At 44.3% G+C, this 17,753-nt stretch overlaps 1 protein-coding gene across 1 annotated transcript in view; it reads right to left on the bottom strand.

Annotated features, from left to right (window-relative positions):
• Positions 1 to 1,453, bottom strand: part of TBPL2 (TATA-box binding protein like 2) — a gene marked incomplete at both ends in the record, with an annotated part of 29,699 nt that extends 28,246 nt beyond the window's left edge. The window contains one exon of the mRNA XM_080643285.1: positions 1,400 to 1,453. Coding sequence (XP_080499411.1) covers positions 1,400 to 1,453 — 54 coding nt within the window. The remainder of the gene's footprint in view (positions 1 to 1,399) is intronic.
• Between the last annotated feature and the right edge of the window lie 16,300 nt (positions 1,454 to 17,753).

The following is a 17,753-nucleotide window of genomic DNA, read 5'->3' as shown; positions in this document are numbered from 1 at the left end:
GTCAATCGTTGTACTTGTTGATATTTGGCTCTGTTGACTAATGAGTTTGCCGACCACTGCCTTAGAAGATCTTACTTCTGACAACAGAATAGTCAGGAATGCCTCTTCATCTTTATGGTCTCTGTGACAAAGCTACCTCATAAGATAAAATGTCTGCCAGATCCTATTCAACTGCTCTGGTTCTACAAGTACAGCAGACAGCAGGGGTGACTAATTGACCAAAGAAAACACTTTGACGAATGCGGTCATTCTCTTGAAATACATTTTGAATTGCATAATTAGCTCCGATCTCTCCCCACCCCCACCCCACAGACTGACCCTAAGAAAAGTGAGGTGGGGATGATGGCCCTGATTCCTCTCCATGGTTTCCTTCGCCTCTTCAGTCCTGGCTGGAAAGGATCTCATCAGCCAATTTACACTAAAGCACCAATGTCTGCAACAGTCAGTGCCTCCTCTTCTGCCCTCTGTGGCATTTTAGCAGGGGGCAAAGCTCTCACCCGAGGAAACTAAGCTCCAACAAGGAAATTAAAATGGATGGAAGGAGACTTGACTTGGGGTGGTGATCACACAATACAATATACAGATGATGTATTCTAGAATTGGACACCTGAAATCTACATAATGTTATTGACCAATGCCACCCTAATAAATTCAATTAAAAATAAATTAATTGAAAATGCAAGTAAAAAAGTTTAAAAACCACAAGAAATTTAAGGCAATGGCAAGAAGATATTGAAGGGGGATGTTTTATGAGTTTACCTGGGAACACACCTCAGAGGATGTACTGATAGTGTCTTCACTGCATCCTTGACCTTACATCTGAAGAAACTTACTTTTAAAACGGTTTTTGCAGAACCATGACTCACTCATCTTTCTTAGAGCCTTTCCTGCGTGGGCTCTCCTTTGCTATGCTAAAGGCTATGGCACGTCACTATTATGGCACCTCAGCCCTATCATTGTCTACTTTAAAAATCCCCTTTCACCAGGCCCTCCCGTCCCCATAAGTTGCTCTCTTTTCTTTTCTCTTCGTTTCTTTTCTTTTTTTGAAGACTCCCCTCTCTCTTCCACAATACTTGACTCTAAAGATTTTTTTTAAATTGAAGAAAACAACACTTAGGAATCACAAACGGAAAGAAGCCACAGGTGCCTCCAATTCATATTTTGGATTCACGGTAGACCAGGTTCGAGGTCTGGTTAGCAACCTTCGGCAAATGATTTCACGTCTCGAAGCTTCTATTTTTCAACTGAAAGATGGAGATAATGAAGCCCATCTCTTAGAGTCGCTAGGTATTTTATGAGATAAAGAAGGCAAAGCCCTTAGAGCGCAGGACTTGACGCTCAAGCAATAGGGCGGATGCAGACCCTGACCCTGGGACGGTGCGGCAGCTTCCAGGCTCACCTGGGCGGTGCACCGGTCCAGGTACAGCTCCAGGTACCTCTCTTCCCTCTCCATGCGCGGAGGTCCCACTCTTGAGTGGGGTTAGGGAGCGGATGCGGGGAAGCGCCCGGGCCGGTCGAACTACGGCGGAGTTCGACCAGGCGCGCTGGGCGCACGAACCATTTATTAGCCTCGCAGCCGCACGCGTGGAGGCGGGGCCGGGGTCGGGGCCCGGGACGTGGGTGGGGCCGGGATGCAGCCCCGCCCAGTTCACGCTCCCGCAGCCGGCGCTTGTGAGTGAATGATGAGCCAGGGAGGGGATGCAGAACCTACACCTGGCCCACGGCCACCGGGCAGAGGAGGGCTGGGGCTGGGACTTGGAAGTGGCTCCTTGCCAAGGTGCCATCACCGCACTCTGCCCACAGCTGAGAAGCAACTGGGCCTGCAAATCTGGGGAGATTTTCTTCAGTACCTGCAAATGCCTTTGCCTCCTGAAGGAGAGGTCTCCGTGTTAGTAGCGTTAAAAGTATCGAACAGACTGTCAAACTACAGCACGAAGGTAAGGGAGGGTTGGGGGAGGGCAAGAGATCAGCCGAAGGACTTGTATGCATGCATATAAGCACAACCAACAGACGCAAGACACTGGGGGCAGGGAAACAAGGGCAAGTGCGGGGGGCGGGGGGCGGTAGGGGAGGCCAGAGGGAGGTCAGTGGAGGTGGGTGGGGGGGAGCAGACATATGTACTACTATTTGTAATACCTTAAACAACAAAATTAAATTAAATTTAAAAAAAGTGAATGGGTTGAACTGTAAGGAAATAAAGGATTTCTCTTTTTCTTTGTTTTAAGGATTTTTTTTTTTCATCTCTTGAGCAGAGTGAGAGGAATTTGAGGCATCTTACCTAGTCAGATGTATTGCTTTTATGTTATGATTGTTTCTCACCTTCAAATCCCAGGTGGTTTTCCAATCACAGAGACTTTAGGCAAGTCCCACAGAAAAGAATGTCGCTGCACAGTTAGGGTTGAGGCAGCTCAATAAAACCAAATATACACAGGAATTTCCTCTTTCTTGAAATCCTTATTTTAATTTTCAGTGCCTCAGTTTCCATAAGAACTTAAAAGCACAGAATGGTTCTATAAATAAAATTGATTTTTAATGTGAGATATTTCAAAGTGTACATGGAGACACATGTAAAACATGCCTTTCGTCTCTGAGAGCAGGAAATTCGGTTGCTCATCTTTGTATCTTTGTACCAAGCTCTTAGATGATCGATAAAACTTAATCGGTGGATGAAAATGTACTCAGAAAGGAGCGTGGGAAGCACATGATAGTAATATAGACACATCACTCTAAGAATCAGATAACAGTAAAAATCTTACAGAATTTCTAATCAAGAATAGTAAACATTTTGATAAAGCTGGAATTTTATATGTTTATAATGATATATAATTTAATGATTTATGTTAAATGAGATAGCCTACAAAAATTGTTTAGCACAGTATCTACCTAGCAGCTCAAATATTAGCTTTTAGTTTTGTTATGAGACTGTTATGGACTGAATTGTGCCTCCCTCCCCCCAAATTTATATGTTGAAGCCCTGATCCAATATGACTGGTGTCCCAATAAGAAGAAAGAGAGAGAGAGACAGACAGACAGAGAGAGACAGAGAGAGAGAGAGAGACCAGGGATGTGCATACACAGAGAAAAGGGCCATGTGAGGACACAGTGAGAAGGTGGACATCTGCAAGATGAGGAGAAGGACCTCAGGAAAAAACAAACCTGCTGATACCTTGATCTTGGACTTCTGGCCTCCAGAACTGTGAGAAAATAAGTTTATGTTGTTCAAGTGACTCGGTCTGTGGTATTTTGCTATTCCCAGCAAACTAACACATAGACTAATAAAGTGTCTCATATGTGGTAGGTGGAATTCTGAAATGGCCCCAAATTCCTGCCCCGTGATGCATATACACCTTCTCCCCGTTATTCAAACATTAAGCTACATGCTGCTGTGAAGAGATTTTGCAGAAATTTAGGTCCAAAATTAGGTAACATGAAGAAAGTGAATAGCCCTGGCCAGGTAGCTTAGTTGCTATCCCAAGTTTGTGGGTTTGATCCCTGATTAGGGCACATACAAGAATCAACCAATGAATGTATAAATAAGTGGAACAACAATCAATGTTTCTCTCTCTCTCTCTCTCTCAACAAAACAAACAAACAAACAAACAAACAAACAAAAAACATTTATGAAAAGAGAATAGCCTGGCCATTGTGGCTCAGTGGTTGAGCATCAACCTGTGAACCTGGAGGTCAAGGTTTGATTCCTGGTCAGGGCACATGCCTGGGTTGGGAGCTCAATCCCCAGTATGGGGAGTGCAGGAGGCAGCTGATCAATGATTCTCTCCCATCATTGATGTTTCTCTCTCTCCCTCTCCCTCTCCCTTCCTCTCTGAGATCAATAAAAATAATATATTAAAAAAATTAAAATAAGAGAATAGATTATCCTGGGTGAGCCTGGCCTAATCAGGTGAGTTCTCAAAAGGAACTGGGGCTCCTCCTTGGGAGGAAGATTCAGAAACATGTGGTCATTTTTCATTACTGCTTTTGGAAATGGATGAAGCCATGTTTCAAGGAAAATGAGTGACCTGTAGGAGCTGAGAACGGCTCACATTTGACAACCAGCAAGGAAATGGAGACCTCATTCTGATAGCTGCAAGTATTGAATTTGGCCAACAACCAGATTTGAAGTGATCTGTAGTACAAATGACAAAGCAAATGAATAATATGTTAACAATAAGCAAATTTGTGTAAAGGGTACATGAGTGTTCCTTGTACTATTTTGATTTTTGCAACTTTTTCTAAGTTTGAAATTATTTACAAATAGGTTTCAAAATAAACAATGAGTGACTGTTTTTGTGGATGTTTTCCATTGTTTTGGTGAGAATTGACTTATCTAAAATCTTAAATTACTCTACTTCTGAGAATAAAAAATTGATGTGACTTGATTCAATAATTAATTGCTAGTATTTATTGAACTCTTACTATGTGCCAAGCACTGTTCTGAGTGTTTCATATATAGGGTGTTCCAAAAAATGTATACATACTTTGAATGATTATAAAGTCAGTGTTTATTAATATACTAGAGGCCTGGTGCACGAAATTCATGCACTTGAGGGGGAGGTCCCTCAGCCTGGCCTGCGCCCTCTCGCAGTCTGGGAGCCCTTGGGGGATGTCTGACTGATGGCTTAGGATCATGGGGAGTGGGCCTAAGCTGGCAGTCACATATCCTTAGCACTGCCATGGAGGCGGGAGGGGCTCCTGCCACCGCCGCTGCGCTCACCAGCCGTGAGCCCGACTTCTGGCTGAGCGGTGCTCCCCCTGTGGGAGCACACTGACCACCAGGGGTCAGCTCCTGCATTGAGCGTCTGCCCCCTGGTGGTCAGTGCACGTCATAGCGACTAGTCATTCTGCTGTTCAGTTGATTTGCATATTAGCCTTTTATTATATAGGACACCAGATTTCAACGCCTCACATCCATAAGTGATACATTCAAGAGGCAGACTCAGTGAGCACCAAAGCCCCACTGAAGCAAGTCCTGTCCCCTAACTGTGTCTCCAGCGCAGCAGTTCTTCCATTATAGACACAGCGGGTCCTCACAGCCAATTGGCTTGGTGGTCAATTCCTCCCAGTGTACCAACAGCAATCAAGGTTTAACTACACCAAGACTTTGCACTCAGCCCACAAAGGGGTGTACCAAAGGCGTCCACCTCAGGTGATTGGGGAGGCTGAGCTACTGGCCCCTATAGGTCACCTACCACACAAAGCCACTCCATCAACACAGGGAAGCAACAAAATGCGAAGACAAAGAAACATGTCACAAATGAAAAAAATGGAGGAAAGCAAACTACTGGACGACATAGAGTTCAGAACCACATTTATAAGGTTACTCAAAAATCTTCTAAAAACCGCTGAGGAACTTAGTGATACCTTTAAGGATCCTAATGAGAATACCAAAAAAAATGGAAAAGGACCAGTCAGAAATTAAGCATACACTGTCTAAAATAAAGAATATACAGAAACTCAACTGTAGATCAACGTACCCCAAGAATCAAACCAAAGATCTGAAATATGAGGAAACAACACCCAACCAGAAAAACAAAAAGAAAAAAGAATACAAAAATATAAAGATAGTGTAAGGAGCCTCTGGGACAACCTCAAGCGTACCAACATCCGAATTTTTGGGGTGCCAGAAGAAGAGAGAGAGCAAAATATTGAAAACCTATTAGAAGAAATAATGACAGAAAACTTTCCCTACCTGGTGAAAGAAATAGACTTACAAGTCCAGGAAGCTCACAGAACCCCATACAAGAGGAATCCAAAGAGGACCACACCAAGACACATCATAATTAAAATGCCAAGAGCAAAAGATAAAGAGAGAATCTTGAAAGCAGCAAGAGAAAAACGGTTAGTTACCTACAAGGGAGCACCCATACGACTGTCAGCTGATTTCTCAACAGAAACTATGCAGGCCAGATGGGAGTAGCAAGAAATATTCAAAGTGATGAACAGCAAGAACCTACAACCAAGATTACTCTACCCAGCAAAGCTATCATTCAGAGTTGAAGGTCAGATAAAGAGCTTCACAGACAAGAAAAAGCTAAAGGAGTTCATCACCACCAAACCAGGATTACATGAAATGCTGAAGGGTATTCTTTAAGAAGAGGAAGAAGAAGAAAAAGGTAAAGATAAAAATTATGAATAACAAAATGACATCAAATACATACCTACCAACAAGTGAATCTAAAAATCAAGTGAATAAAAAATCTGAAGAACAGAATGGACTGGTGAATATAATAGAATCAGGGACATAGAAAGGGAGTGGGGTGACAATTCTCAGGGGGAAGAGGGTGTGAGGGGTGCGGGAAGAGATTGGACAAAAATCTTACACCTATGGATGAAGACAGTGGCGGGGGGTAAGGGCATGGGGTGGGGTGGGGAATCAGGTGGAGAAGAGCTTTGTGGGGGGGGGAAAAAAGAGGAACACCTGTAATAATCTGAACAATAAAGATTTATTTTAAAAAAAGCAATCAATGAATGCATAAATAAGTGGAACAACAAATCAGTGTTTCTCTCTGTCTCTCTCTTCCTTCTTCACTCTCTCTAAAATGATTTTTTTTTAAAAAAGAATCAACCAATGAATGCATAAATAAATGAAACAACAATCTATGTTATTTTTTCTCTCTCAAATCAATACATTTTTTAAAAAGATTAAATGAGTTGAATGGTAGTATATGTAAACTTCTACCAGGCACTTTGCACATATAAAGTATTGTTTTTAATGTCTTTAAAGAGTAATATCAAGACATAGTTGGACCGTGTTAATGGTCATAAAGTCTTTACTATAAGAGAGGTCAACTCTATGGAAAAGAGGTTTTTACTCTTATTTTAAGAGGCCCTGTCTCTCATCAAAGAAAATATTAAAATGAACCCACATCAAATGTAATTTATATATAATTATTTAAAAGTGGAATTGTTTGTGACTAATTGACATGTCACATTTTAATCAAATTTACTAATTTCAGTTTTGGAACTAAAACATTTCTTGGAGCCAGTAGGTTTTTCTCAGCTTTCAATTTTATTGGCCCTTGAAAAGCTCATAGGCCCTGGGCACTGGGCCTCAGCACCACTGTCGGTCCAGGAGGTTCTCTGGCAAGAAAAACTGAGATGAGATCAATCAAAGGTCTGGTATGCGTGGATATAAGCATTACCAATGGACACAGACACTAGAGGGGTGAGGGCATGTGCTGGGGGGTGGGAGTGGCCGGGGAGAGGTCAATGGCGTGGGGTGCGGGGGGGAATGATATTGTAATAGCTATGTATGGGCCAGGGGGGTACTTGAAATTTCAGGGGGACCACTTTGTAAAGTATACGATTGTCTAACCACTATGTTGCATACCTGAAACTAATACAGAATAATATTGAAAAATAATAATAAAACCCTAATATGTTTCAAAAATAAAAATAAAAGAAACACTGAGATGGAGTCAGTGTTGAAGAAATGTTGGGAAACATTGTTTCACTAGGGGGCGCTCGTTCCTCTCCATAAAGGAAATTATCTTCTGGGTTGGGGAGCAAACTGCTTTTGGAGCGGGTGAACAAAGGGGTCTGTGCACCCTTCAGATGTTAAAATAAAAAGCGGCAATTTCTCTGTGACTGGAGATCAGGAGGTACTTCCAAAAGTAAATAGGATTAGTCACTGAACCAATCCATGCAAATACATTTGTACATATTTATACAAAGAGATTCAAATTATAGTGGGTAAGCCAGCTGAAAGCGTTTGTATGGTAATCCACCTTGTTACTACCTTGATTGGTGTTATATGTGAAGGGCAATTTTGCTGCCTAGGGAAAAGCTGAAAGGCAAGAATTTGCGTAAACGTGATTAGATTTCTTGAGGCCACGTTAGGAGAGAACATTTTTAAATCTGGTGGCAATGTTGCTAGATGCAGCCTTCTCTTTCTCTTAGGAGCCATGGACATTCATTGTGATTAATCTCTACACTGAGCTGTCAGTTTCCTGACAGGGATTTCAAACAAAAGATTATGGAGGTGGATTTGAGCATGGCTTGAAGGTCTTGTCTAGATCAAAATTTGATGAATGCTTGTCCTTTCAGTAATCATTTGAAAAAAAAAAAAGATCTCATAATAACTCATCCTTCCCCTTTCAGTGGCCGTGGAGCATAGACGTCAGCATCTGGGAAGGACCCTGTGTAATGGCTTAATCGAGAAGGCACAGGAGCACTGTCAAAAATAACCTCCTTAGTCACCGGAGCCTTGCCTCTCCAACCGCAGTCCTTTGAGAAGCTTGAATGGCAGTGGCCCCACAGAGCCTCCCCAATAATGCCACCACCTTCCTTCTCAGGTGGCACTGTACACTGGATATAAAGAAGACTTACTGTATTTTAATTTTCCTTGGAGCATGGCTCAATTTAATGTAATATTAAAGACAAGAATGAAAACCTCGCAAGTTCCTTTTTTCTCTTTTTGACTTAATCCCTATTATTTTCTTTCCAGGTGGACATCTACCATCAGAGAGTTTCAACACGCAAGGATACGTTATTTTTAAAAGCATATTATAAATAGGAAGTGTTATTGATGAGCACAGTTTGGGCAACTGCTCCGTGGAAACAGAACCGAATCCGTCAGCACTGATTCTGGGCAGGAGAGAGTGGCTTTGCCGTTTCCCACACTGAACACCTCCAGGGAGGTCTGATCTCGGATGACGGCTCCCTGCCCCCTGCCACACTCAGCAGATGAGGTTTTACTGTATTTGTTTGGGGAAGTACATGTAAGGACTTCAGCTTCCGTCTTCCCACTGAACTGCACTTTGTGCGCTATGATGTGAATCTTCCTACGTGTCTGCGCTTGCATGCTGTGTAATTAGAGTCAGGCCGGAATGACTCTCCAGCACCATCTTTCCTCCCCAAGAGTTAGCATTTAAAAATGGAATTCTGGTAGACATTCTGTGGGAACTTGAAACACGTTTACATTTATTATGCAAAATCAAGTGTAACTTCTATGAGTTCAGCTGTTTACCCATCTGCGAAGGGTCTGTCTCAATGTTCCTAACCTGGGAAATGTCAGAAGAAGACTATGAATTTCATTCACTACTTCAGTATCCAGGGAACCTCATTTTCGCAGTTGTTGGGAGAGAGCTGCCTTTCCCACTGTGTGGATGCAGGTAGGAGGCAGTGGGCTACAGTGGCTGGGAGACTGAGCATGAGAGTTAGACCTCACTTTGAATACTTGCTTAATTGCACACAAGGATCGTGATTTTAGGCAAGTGATTTCATATCCGTAAGCCTTCACTTTCTCCCCGGTGACATGGAGCTAATCATAGGTCTGCCCTAGAGCTGTGGTAGGGTCACATGAGATAACATTCGAGCGCTTAGTACAGTGCCTGGCACACGACAAGCGCCCGGTCAGTGGTGGTGGGCTGGCTGGGAGTACCATCTGCCGCCAGATGGGAATGACGACCAGCCCTCATTTCTAATAGTGAAAATCTTTCAGAACATTTCAGAGTATCCTTCAACAAAACACAGAACCATCCATCAAGAGTCTTGGCCCTTCAGAAGGCAACTTTGCCAAATAGCCCCTGGGGTTGTGTGGGGAAGGGCAGCAGCACCACCACAGGCTGCCACACCTCCCGAGAGCCCTTGAGGGAGCAGCCCTTGGGAGGAGGCCAAGGTGAGTCAGCACACCTACCCAGTTCCTGAGACAAGGCTCCCTAGGGCCTAGGGCCACTGAGTCACTCTTCCCTTGAACCAGGAGTCAGCCTCCTCCCCTCCCCTGTTCTCCTTTCTATTTCTTAGTCAAGCCGGTGCTAAGAGGAACCATGGAAATAACAAGACATAATTGCCATGATGACAAATCCACAAACGAGGTTCTTTATGAAAATGAATTCTCCTTTAGATATGCTGTACTTGCTCAGAAGGGCCCCTGAGTGGCAAATCTCCAAGTTGTGCTTCTTGTAAGCCAAAGGGAGTAACTGCTGGCAGAAATATCTTAGGAGTGACTAAGAAGAGACTCGGCATTGGTGGGGAAGACCCGGGCACTTCACTGCTGGTGGAGAGTTGGCTAGAGGGCTCCCTCTCCTCATAACATTTCCCACTATGTCTCTGTGTGCACTGTTTTATTTCAAGATAACGTACACATCATTTTCCCCCTCACATGGCCACTCATCCGTGACTTGTGCAAGACACTCCTTAAATTCCACAGAGGTTCAGGCCTGTCTTTAAGGAACTTACAATATAGTAGGTGAGAAGATAACACAACAGCAATAATCAAGGTAATGATAATATAGCACTTAAGTCCCCAAAAATGTCTTTTTATCAAAACAATGCTACAAGTAGATGTAATTACCACCTCAGTTCAAAGATGAGGAAACCGAGGTCTGTGGAAGTTAGGCAACTCACTCAAAGTCCTGCATGAAAACACACAGTGACCCCAAGTAGAATTCAATCAAATGTCTTGGCAGGTTATAGGTGGGAAAGATTATACTTCCTGAGGATAGGCATCAGGGCATACTTCACAGAGGAGGCAGCGATAGAGCCAAGTCTTAAACAGTGTGGGGGGTTGATGAAAGAATATATGCACCCCTGTGTTCATTGCAGCATTATTTACAATAGCCAAGATTTGGAAGCTGCCCAAGTGTCCATCAGTGGATGAGTGGATAAAAAAGCTGTGGTCCATTTACACAATAAAATACTACTCTGTCGTAAAAAGGAAGGAAATTTTACCCTTTGTGACAGCATGGATAGACCTGGAGAACATTATGCTAAGTGAAATACGCCAGTCAGAGAATGACGAGTACCATACGATTTCACTCATATGTGGAATTTAATGAGCAAACAAAGCAAAATAGAGACAGGCTCATATAGCGAGAGCAGGCTGCAGCTCTGGTGGTGGTGGTGGGGAGGGGTGTGTGGAGGGATTGAGCAAAAAAGAAAAAAAAGAGAGAACTCCTAGACATGGACACAGTGTGGTGATTGCAAGTGGGAAGGGTGAAAGAGGGCACAGAGCGGATAAATGGTGATGGGAAAAAGTTAAATTATCAAAAAGAATGTAGGGGGTTGAATTGTGGTCCGTCCAAAAGACACATCTATCTACCCAGAACCCTGTGAATGTGACCTGGTTTTGAAAAGGGCCTGTGCAGATGGAATTACGTTAAGGCTCTTGAGATGAGGTAATCCTGGAGTTAGGGTGGGCCCCAAATCCAATGAGAGGTGTGCTTCTCAGAGAAAGGCAGAGGGCGGTTTGAGACCCAGATAGCCTGAGAGACGAAGGCCATCTGAAGACACAGGCAGAGGTTGGCAGACCTAAGTCGAAGAATGACGAGGATTATTTGCAGGCGGCAGAAGCTAGGAGAGAGGCATGGAGCAAATTCTCCCCCAGAACCAACACTGCTAATACCTTGATTTCGGACTTGTGGGTTCCAGGATTGTGAGGGAATAGATCTCTGTTGTCTTAAGCCGCCCACGTTGTGATCATTTGTTACGGCAGCCTGGGGACGCGCACCAAGGGCATGTGAGAATCCCTGGGAAACAACAGCTCAAGCAAAGACACCGAAACGAAAAACATCGAGGTCTGCGGGAGTCTGTTTTGGTTGGGCTGAAACGTAAGGGCCCTGAAAGGAAACGGGCTGTGTAAGACGGGGGTCATCTTATGGAGGGCTTTGAATGTCAGGCTTGGAAATTTAGCTTTTATTTGGTGAGCCACCAGGAACTTGGTGAGAGTTGTATATATGGAAAATTAAGGTGTCCCTGAGCTGGCAGGAGGTGATATGGGCCTGAATGAGGGCAAGGGCAGCGGGGATGAAGAGAAGGGACAGAGGGAAAGTTATCTATTAGGAATCTGAGACGTGGCAAGCGATAGATTCTCAATCTGACTTGCTAAATCGCTTGATTCACATTTTACCTGCTGTTGTTTATGTGTCTTCGTCTTCTGGGCTGCATAACGCCCCCACACTTTGATTGAGCTTCCTTAAGTCTTCTGGCTGCCATCAAGTTGGATTATTAACTTGCTTGGGCTTCCTGACAGCCAGGCTGTGTTCTACACGGAGGACTTTCCTTTACTAATCTTCAGGAGCGTTGTTTTTGCCTTCCCTGCTCCCGTCCCCCCTGCGTGAGCTAAACCTTTGGAGGCTGTTTCAGTACCCCCAGTCACCTCTTCTTGGCTCCTGTCCTGCCTGCGCTGGGGGCAGGGGGCAGGGTTTCAGGGTTGCTGGGCTGGCCTCACTCCAGCGTCCTGTTACAGATCCTATCTTGTCATTCGATGCCAAAGTGTGATGGAGAGGCAGCATTGATGAAGCTGTGGCATCTGGAACAGACGCAAATCTTAGAGCCATGTCAGATGTGGCACATTACCAATGCCCCCGAGACCTTTAATGTGGTCTGAGGCTTCAAGCCTCATTAGCATCACGATCCTTTGGTTGGTTTCTCAGAAGTCACACCAACTCTCTGGATCTGGCTTCATAACCCAAGACCAATGGGAGGAAAGAGGAGGAACCAGGGTTCACCCAGGGCTTAGGCGATGCCAGTTATCCTGCGAGGTGTTTGCCTATGTCATCTCATTTCATCTTCATGGCAGAACGGTGAGGCAGGTGCTGTTACCCACATTTTACAGATGAGGAAATTGAATCTGAAAACAATGAGGTCATACGGTGAGGAGTGCTTCCAGGATTCAACCTTGGGATTTTCCCAGATTCCACACCACCTCCTACATAGAAGATTTTGAAAATCATTATTGATTTCAGAGAGAGGAAGGGAGAGGGATAGATAGAAATATCAATGATGAGAATCATTGATCAGCTGCCTCCTGCACCCCCATTACTGGGGATCGAGCCCACAACCCAGGCATGTGCCTTGAATGGGAATCAAAACGGCGACCTCCTGGTTTAAAGGTTGATGCTCAACCATGGAGCTACACTGGCTGGGCATCAGAGATTTTTTTTTTTTTTTTTCAGTACTACCAAGGTGGAAGAATTCCGTTTTTGGCATATGTGCAGGATTTGCCTAGCGCAGTGGTCGGCAAACTCATTAGTCAACAGAGCCAAATATCAACAGTACAATGATTGAAATTTCTTTTGAGAGCCAAATTTTTGAAACTTAAACTTCTTCTAACACCACTTCTTCAAAATAGACTCGCCCAGGCCGTGGTATTTTGTGGAAGAGCCACACTCAAGGGGCCAAAGAGCCGCATGTGGCTCGTGAGCTGCAGTTTGCCGACCACTGCTGTAGATTATGTGTAGTTTGCAGAGAATAGATTAACTCTACCCCTCAAATTGATTATAAACTTTAGTTGATTTAAATATTTTTTTAATTTTACATTCATATTTTAAATAGAAGACCAGCCTTAACTGGTTTGGCTCAGTGGATAGAGCGTTGGCCTGCGGACTGAAAGGTCCCAGGTTTGATTCCGGTCAAGGGCATGCACCTTGGTTGTGGGCACATCCCCAGTAGGAGGTGTGCAGGAGGCAGCTGATCGATGTTTCTCTCTCATCGATGTTTCTAACTCTCTATCTCTCTCCCTTCCTCTCTGTAAAAAATCAATAAAATATAATAAATAAATAAATACCAATAAGTGAAAGGAAGTCTAAGATATAGCTTGAATGCTAATCAAGGCTCCACTGGGGACTCCATGTTACTCCTTCTAGTCAAAGGAGAGGCCAGAAAACGTTCTAGTTATGTGAATTTGCAACAGGAAAAAGTTATTGAAATTTAAATGGAAAGAACAGTTTAAATCATTATATTGTATTTCCAGTCGAGAAAAGGTTGCTCAACTTCCATTATGATCAACTGAGGGAATGAGGTGTGCAACTGAGGGAATCAGTTAGTGTAAAATTCATGGAGTTTTTATGGAAAAAATTGATTACCTTGGTACATATATTACTGCCTGCTTTGCCCCAGTTGCAGGCCCAGAGTCTAGATTTTGAGCACTGCTTGCAGGATAACCTCATCCCTTAGAACAGTGGTCAGCAAACCGCGGCTCGCGAGCCACATGCGGCTCTTTGGCCCCTTGAGTGTTCTAACGCCACTTCTTTAAAATAGACTTGCCCAGGTCGAAAACCGACTTCTGCGCATGGGCCACGATGTTTCAATAGCATTGTACGTGTGCACCCGCACGTGGTATTTTGTGGAAGAGCCACACTCAAGGGGCCAAAGAGCTGCATGTGGTTCGCAAGCCGCGGTTTGCCGACCACTGGCCTAGTGCATGCTGGCTTTTTACTTTGTGTCGTGATTTTGTATGAACATTTATTCTCTGGTCCCTGCTAGAGCCCAGGCACTGACCTAGAACTTCCTGGGCATCAGCTTCAAGAATGTTTGAGGACTTTTCAGACTGATGAACTTGTGCTGTTTCCCAAAAGAACAAAGTGTGTTTTCGCGTCAAGGTGCATTTTGCAGTTTCTGGTTGCATCTCTAGGTTTGGTTGCACTGAAAGAGTGACAACCATGGGTCCTCTTATGTAGCCTTGATCACTACATTGGTTTGGGGAAAGGCAAGGGCTCTGATACAGAATCCTGGGTGGTACTGTCTGCAAAACTTATGAGGTTAGGGCTTCGTTCACATTCTCTAGTTTCCTCCCGCAGGCCAATATCCCCAGGACCCCACGCCCACTGCCCTACCAGCCTTTGTTCATGATGCTTTTGTCCCACCTTCCTCCTGCTCAACCCCTGAATGCACATCTCCCCTTTTTCTGCAGTTCCAATCCTAAACTTTGTTCATGGCTCAGCCCCAGCTCACTCCCTTCATTAAGTCTCTCCTGACTGGCTTTCCTTTTCTGGGTTCCTGCAGCCCACTCGCTTACCGGAGCTCTTCCCCCGCTCTCTCTCGGACTCTGGGTCTGTGCATTCTCTCTTTGTCTGCATCCTCTTAGAGTAAGGACTGTGGTCTTCCTTTTGGCCCTGTGGTGCCCGGCAGAGTGCTGGGCCTACAAGAAGGGCGTTCATTTTTTATTGAGTCTGTAAATTGCAGATACACTTCTGGAACACAGATCACCTTGCAAAATCTGCATTCCCCACTGTGTTTAGAATAAAGTACAAATTCCTGAACATGGCATTTAAAAAAAGAAAAGTTAACACAACAACAAATAATAAATCCTCTCCGTCTACAGTTTCCAAACTGCACTTCCAGGCTCTGAAAAAGCACTAAGTTATCAGAACTCCTGCAGTCCCATCGTTTGGAATGTCTCTTCCAGCTTCCCTGCCCCTGGAAGGCAGATGCAACCTTCTGCGTGCAGCCCTCCCTGATCTCACAAGGAACAGCTAAGACAGTGTTTCTTCTGCATACCCATACCATGTCATGTTTGCCCAGTTTGGCCAATATTTCATTGAAACTTGTCCTGTATTTCATTGTTGACACTTCCTTCCGGATTACCAACTCCTGTTGAATCACCTTTGTGTCCAGTTAGTGCCTAACGTGGGATAGGCCGCCTTTCACAAACACTCGCTCTGCTCAGAGTCATTCCCATCTGATAGGATTCAGCAGCAGCTCTAATGCTTTTTGGCAACAGCTTGCTTGCAGAGGAGCTAAAAGGGGGAGAGCTAAGAGGCAGTGTGCCTGCTCCTTCCTTATCCCCACCCCCCTGCCCACGGTAGAGTTCTCAGGTCTCTGTCTCTGGGTGCTTAGTTGGCCTTCTTTAGCAACCCAACCTCATTTTGCTGGAGAGTATGAAATAGAAATCCTTCCCAACTCAAATGCACACATCGCATCACAGGCAGGCCAGGGCCCCTGTGTCTTATGAATCAGCAGGCATTAAACCAAGCTCAGCTCTAAAGCCCACAAAGCAGCAAACTCATTATCGCAGTGCAGGGGATAATGAGTATTAGGCCAAGGACAGAGCAGCCTGGGCTGTGGCAGGGACTGCTCTTTTCCGGGATGGTGCAGTGAGCCATTCCCCTTTAATTGCTCATGACTTACATACTACTCACTGACAGTATGAACCAGAGACACCCACTTGACATCATTAGTCGTGTGGGCCAGATGTCAGCCACTAGGTGTTTCTAACTTCCCCAGCTTGCTGAGCTCATCTGGCCCTTTATCATTTAGTAAAAAATGCCTCAAATCTCTATCCCTCATAAGTAGGCCAGATTCTTTCCCAATAGCTCTGAGAATTCTTGCCGGCATGAACGGAAGGAGCCTGTATTCCCTCTGCCACCGTTTCTGCTTCCACTGCTTTCTTGGTCTCCACTTCGTGTTCTGCTTCCTGCATGCCCTGTGCCAACATTCACCCATTCACGGTTGTGTGCATGCTGCAGACTTTCCTAAAGACTGGGGCAGTGGAGAGAGAGAGAGAGTGTGTGTGTGTGTGTATGTGTGTGTGTGTGTGTGTGCGCGCACGTTTGTGTGTGTTATGGTGTGTCCTGGGGCTGTTATAACGAAGTAGCACAGAGTGGCTTGAAGAACAGAATATTATTTTCCCACAGTTCTAGAAGCTAGAAGTCTGAGATCAAGGTGTTGGTGGGGCTGTGCTTCCTTGGAAGGCACCAAGACAGGACCTGTTCCAGGCCTTTCTCCTGGCTTCTGCTAGTTCCTTGGCTTGTGGCAGCATAGCTCCATTCTTTTTACACAGCGTTCTCTCTCTCTCTCTCTCTCTCTCTCTCTCTCTCTCTCTCTCTCTCTCTCTCTCTCTCTCTGTGTGTGTGTGTGTCTGTGTTCAAATTTCCTCTTTTTATAAGGACACTGTTATATTGGATTAGGGGTCCATCCTTCTCCAGTTATGACCATGTCTTAATTACAACTGCAACAGCCCTTTTTCCCAAATAAGGCCACATTCTGAAGTATGAGGGGTATTGGGACATCAACATATATATTTGGGGGGGGGGAGGGTTGCAGGTCAGCCCATAACAAGTGGGTATGTGTGTTACTGTTAGGGATGTCACATGAAAGCATAGAAGGGCAAAACACTTGCAACGGAATATTTAAGCATTTCATTTCGAAGTCCCTCAGCCATTCCATCCCCAGGGGAATTCCTGGGGTTGTCTCTCACCCAGCCTCCAGCCATGGTGTTGAACCTCCTGTCCCTCTTCCTTAGCTCTCCCTAACTCCTCCCAGTTCCTTCAGTGACAACTCCAACAATTACTGCACATTTCCAAAGCAAAAGTTTAGCTATTTCCCTTTCTCCACAAACCATCCAGACTTGGCCTAGAGAGCCATTCTAATAACTAAAACATCCTTTTAAGATATTTCTAACAAAGACAGTCTCTGCCTGAGGAGGAATTCTGTGATTGCTCTGATAGAAACAATTTGTTTTCTCCCTTTATCAGCAAATAAAAGGAAGTTATTGCCCTTCCAGTTTGGCTCAGTGGATAGAGTACCGGACTGTGGACTGAAGGGCCCCGGGTTTGATTCCGGTCAAGGGCACTGCTAGTTCCTTGGCTTCTGCTAGTTCCTTGGCTTGTGGCAGCATAGCTCCATTCTTTTTACACAGCGTTCTCGTTCTCTCTCTCTGTGTGTCTACTTTTTTATTGTTTTTAAATGCCTCAGAAATGGAGTGAAAGAAAATGGAGACCTTTTCTACTTATATGTTGTAATGGCTATTTTTTATTCTTTTTACTATATATGGTAGAAATCTTATTATAGAGTTTAAAAAATAGAAATACATATTTGATGTGATTAACATAGGGCCTTTATTATATTCAAAGTCTTTCTGCAGCTATGATGTAATTGGTTTTAAGAGAGGCGCTTACTGTTCAATGAGGTTTATTAATGCAGATGAAGATAATCTTAGTGGTTAAATCTGGACTCTATCCAACACAATAGTGTTGTCTTTTATTCACCTTTATAGCAGAATGAGGTAAGCCTAACAGTATTAACTTCATGAA

The sequence above is a fragment of the Plecotus auritus genome, assembly GCF_963455305.1.
Source record: "Plecotus auritus genome assembly, chromosome: 1".
NCBI classification, from domain to species: domain Eukaryota; kingdom Metazoa; phylum Chordata; class Mammalia; order Chiroptera; family Vespertilionidae; genus Plecotus; species Plecotus auritus.
Note: the sequence above shows the minus strand (reverse complement) of the source record. Positions and strands in the feature narration are given on the sequence as shown.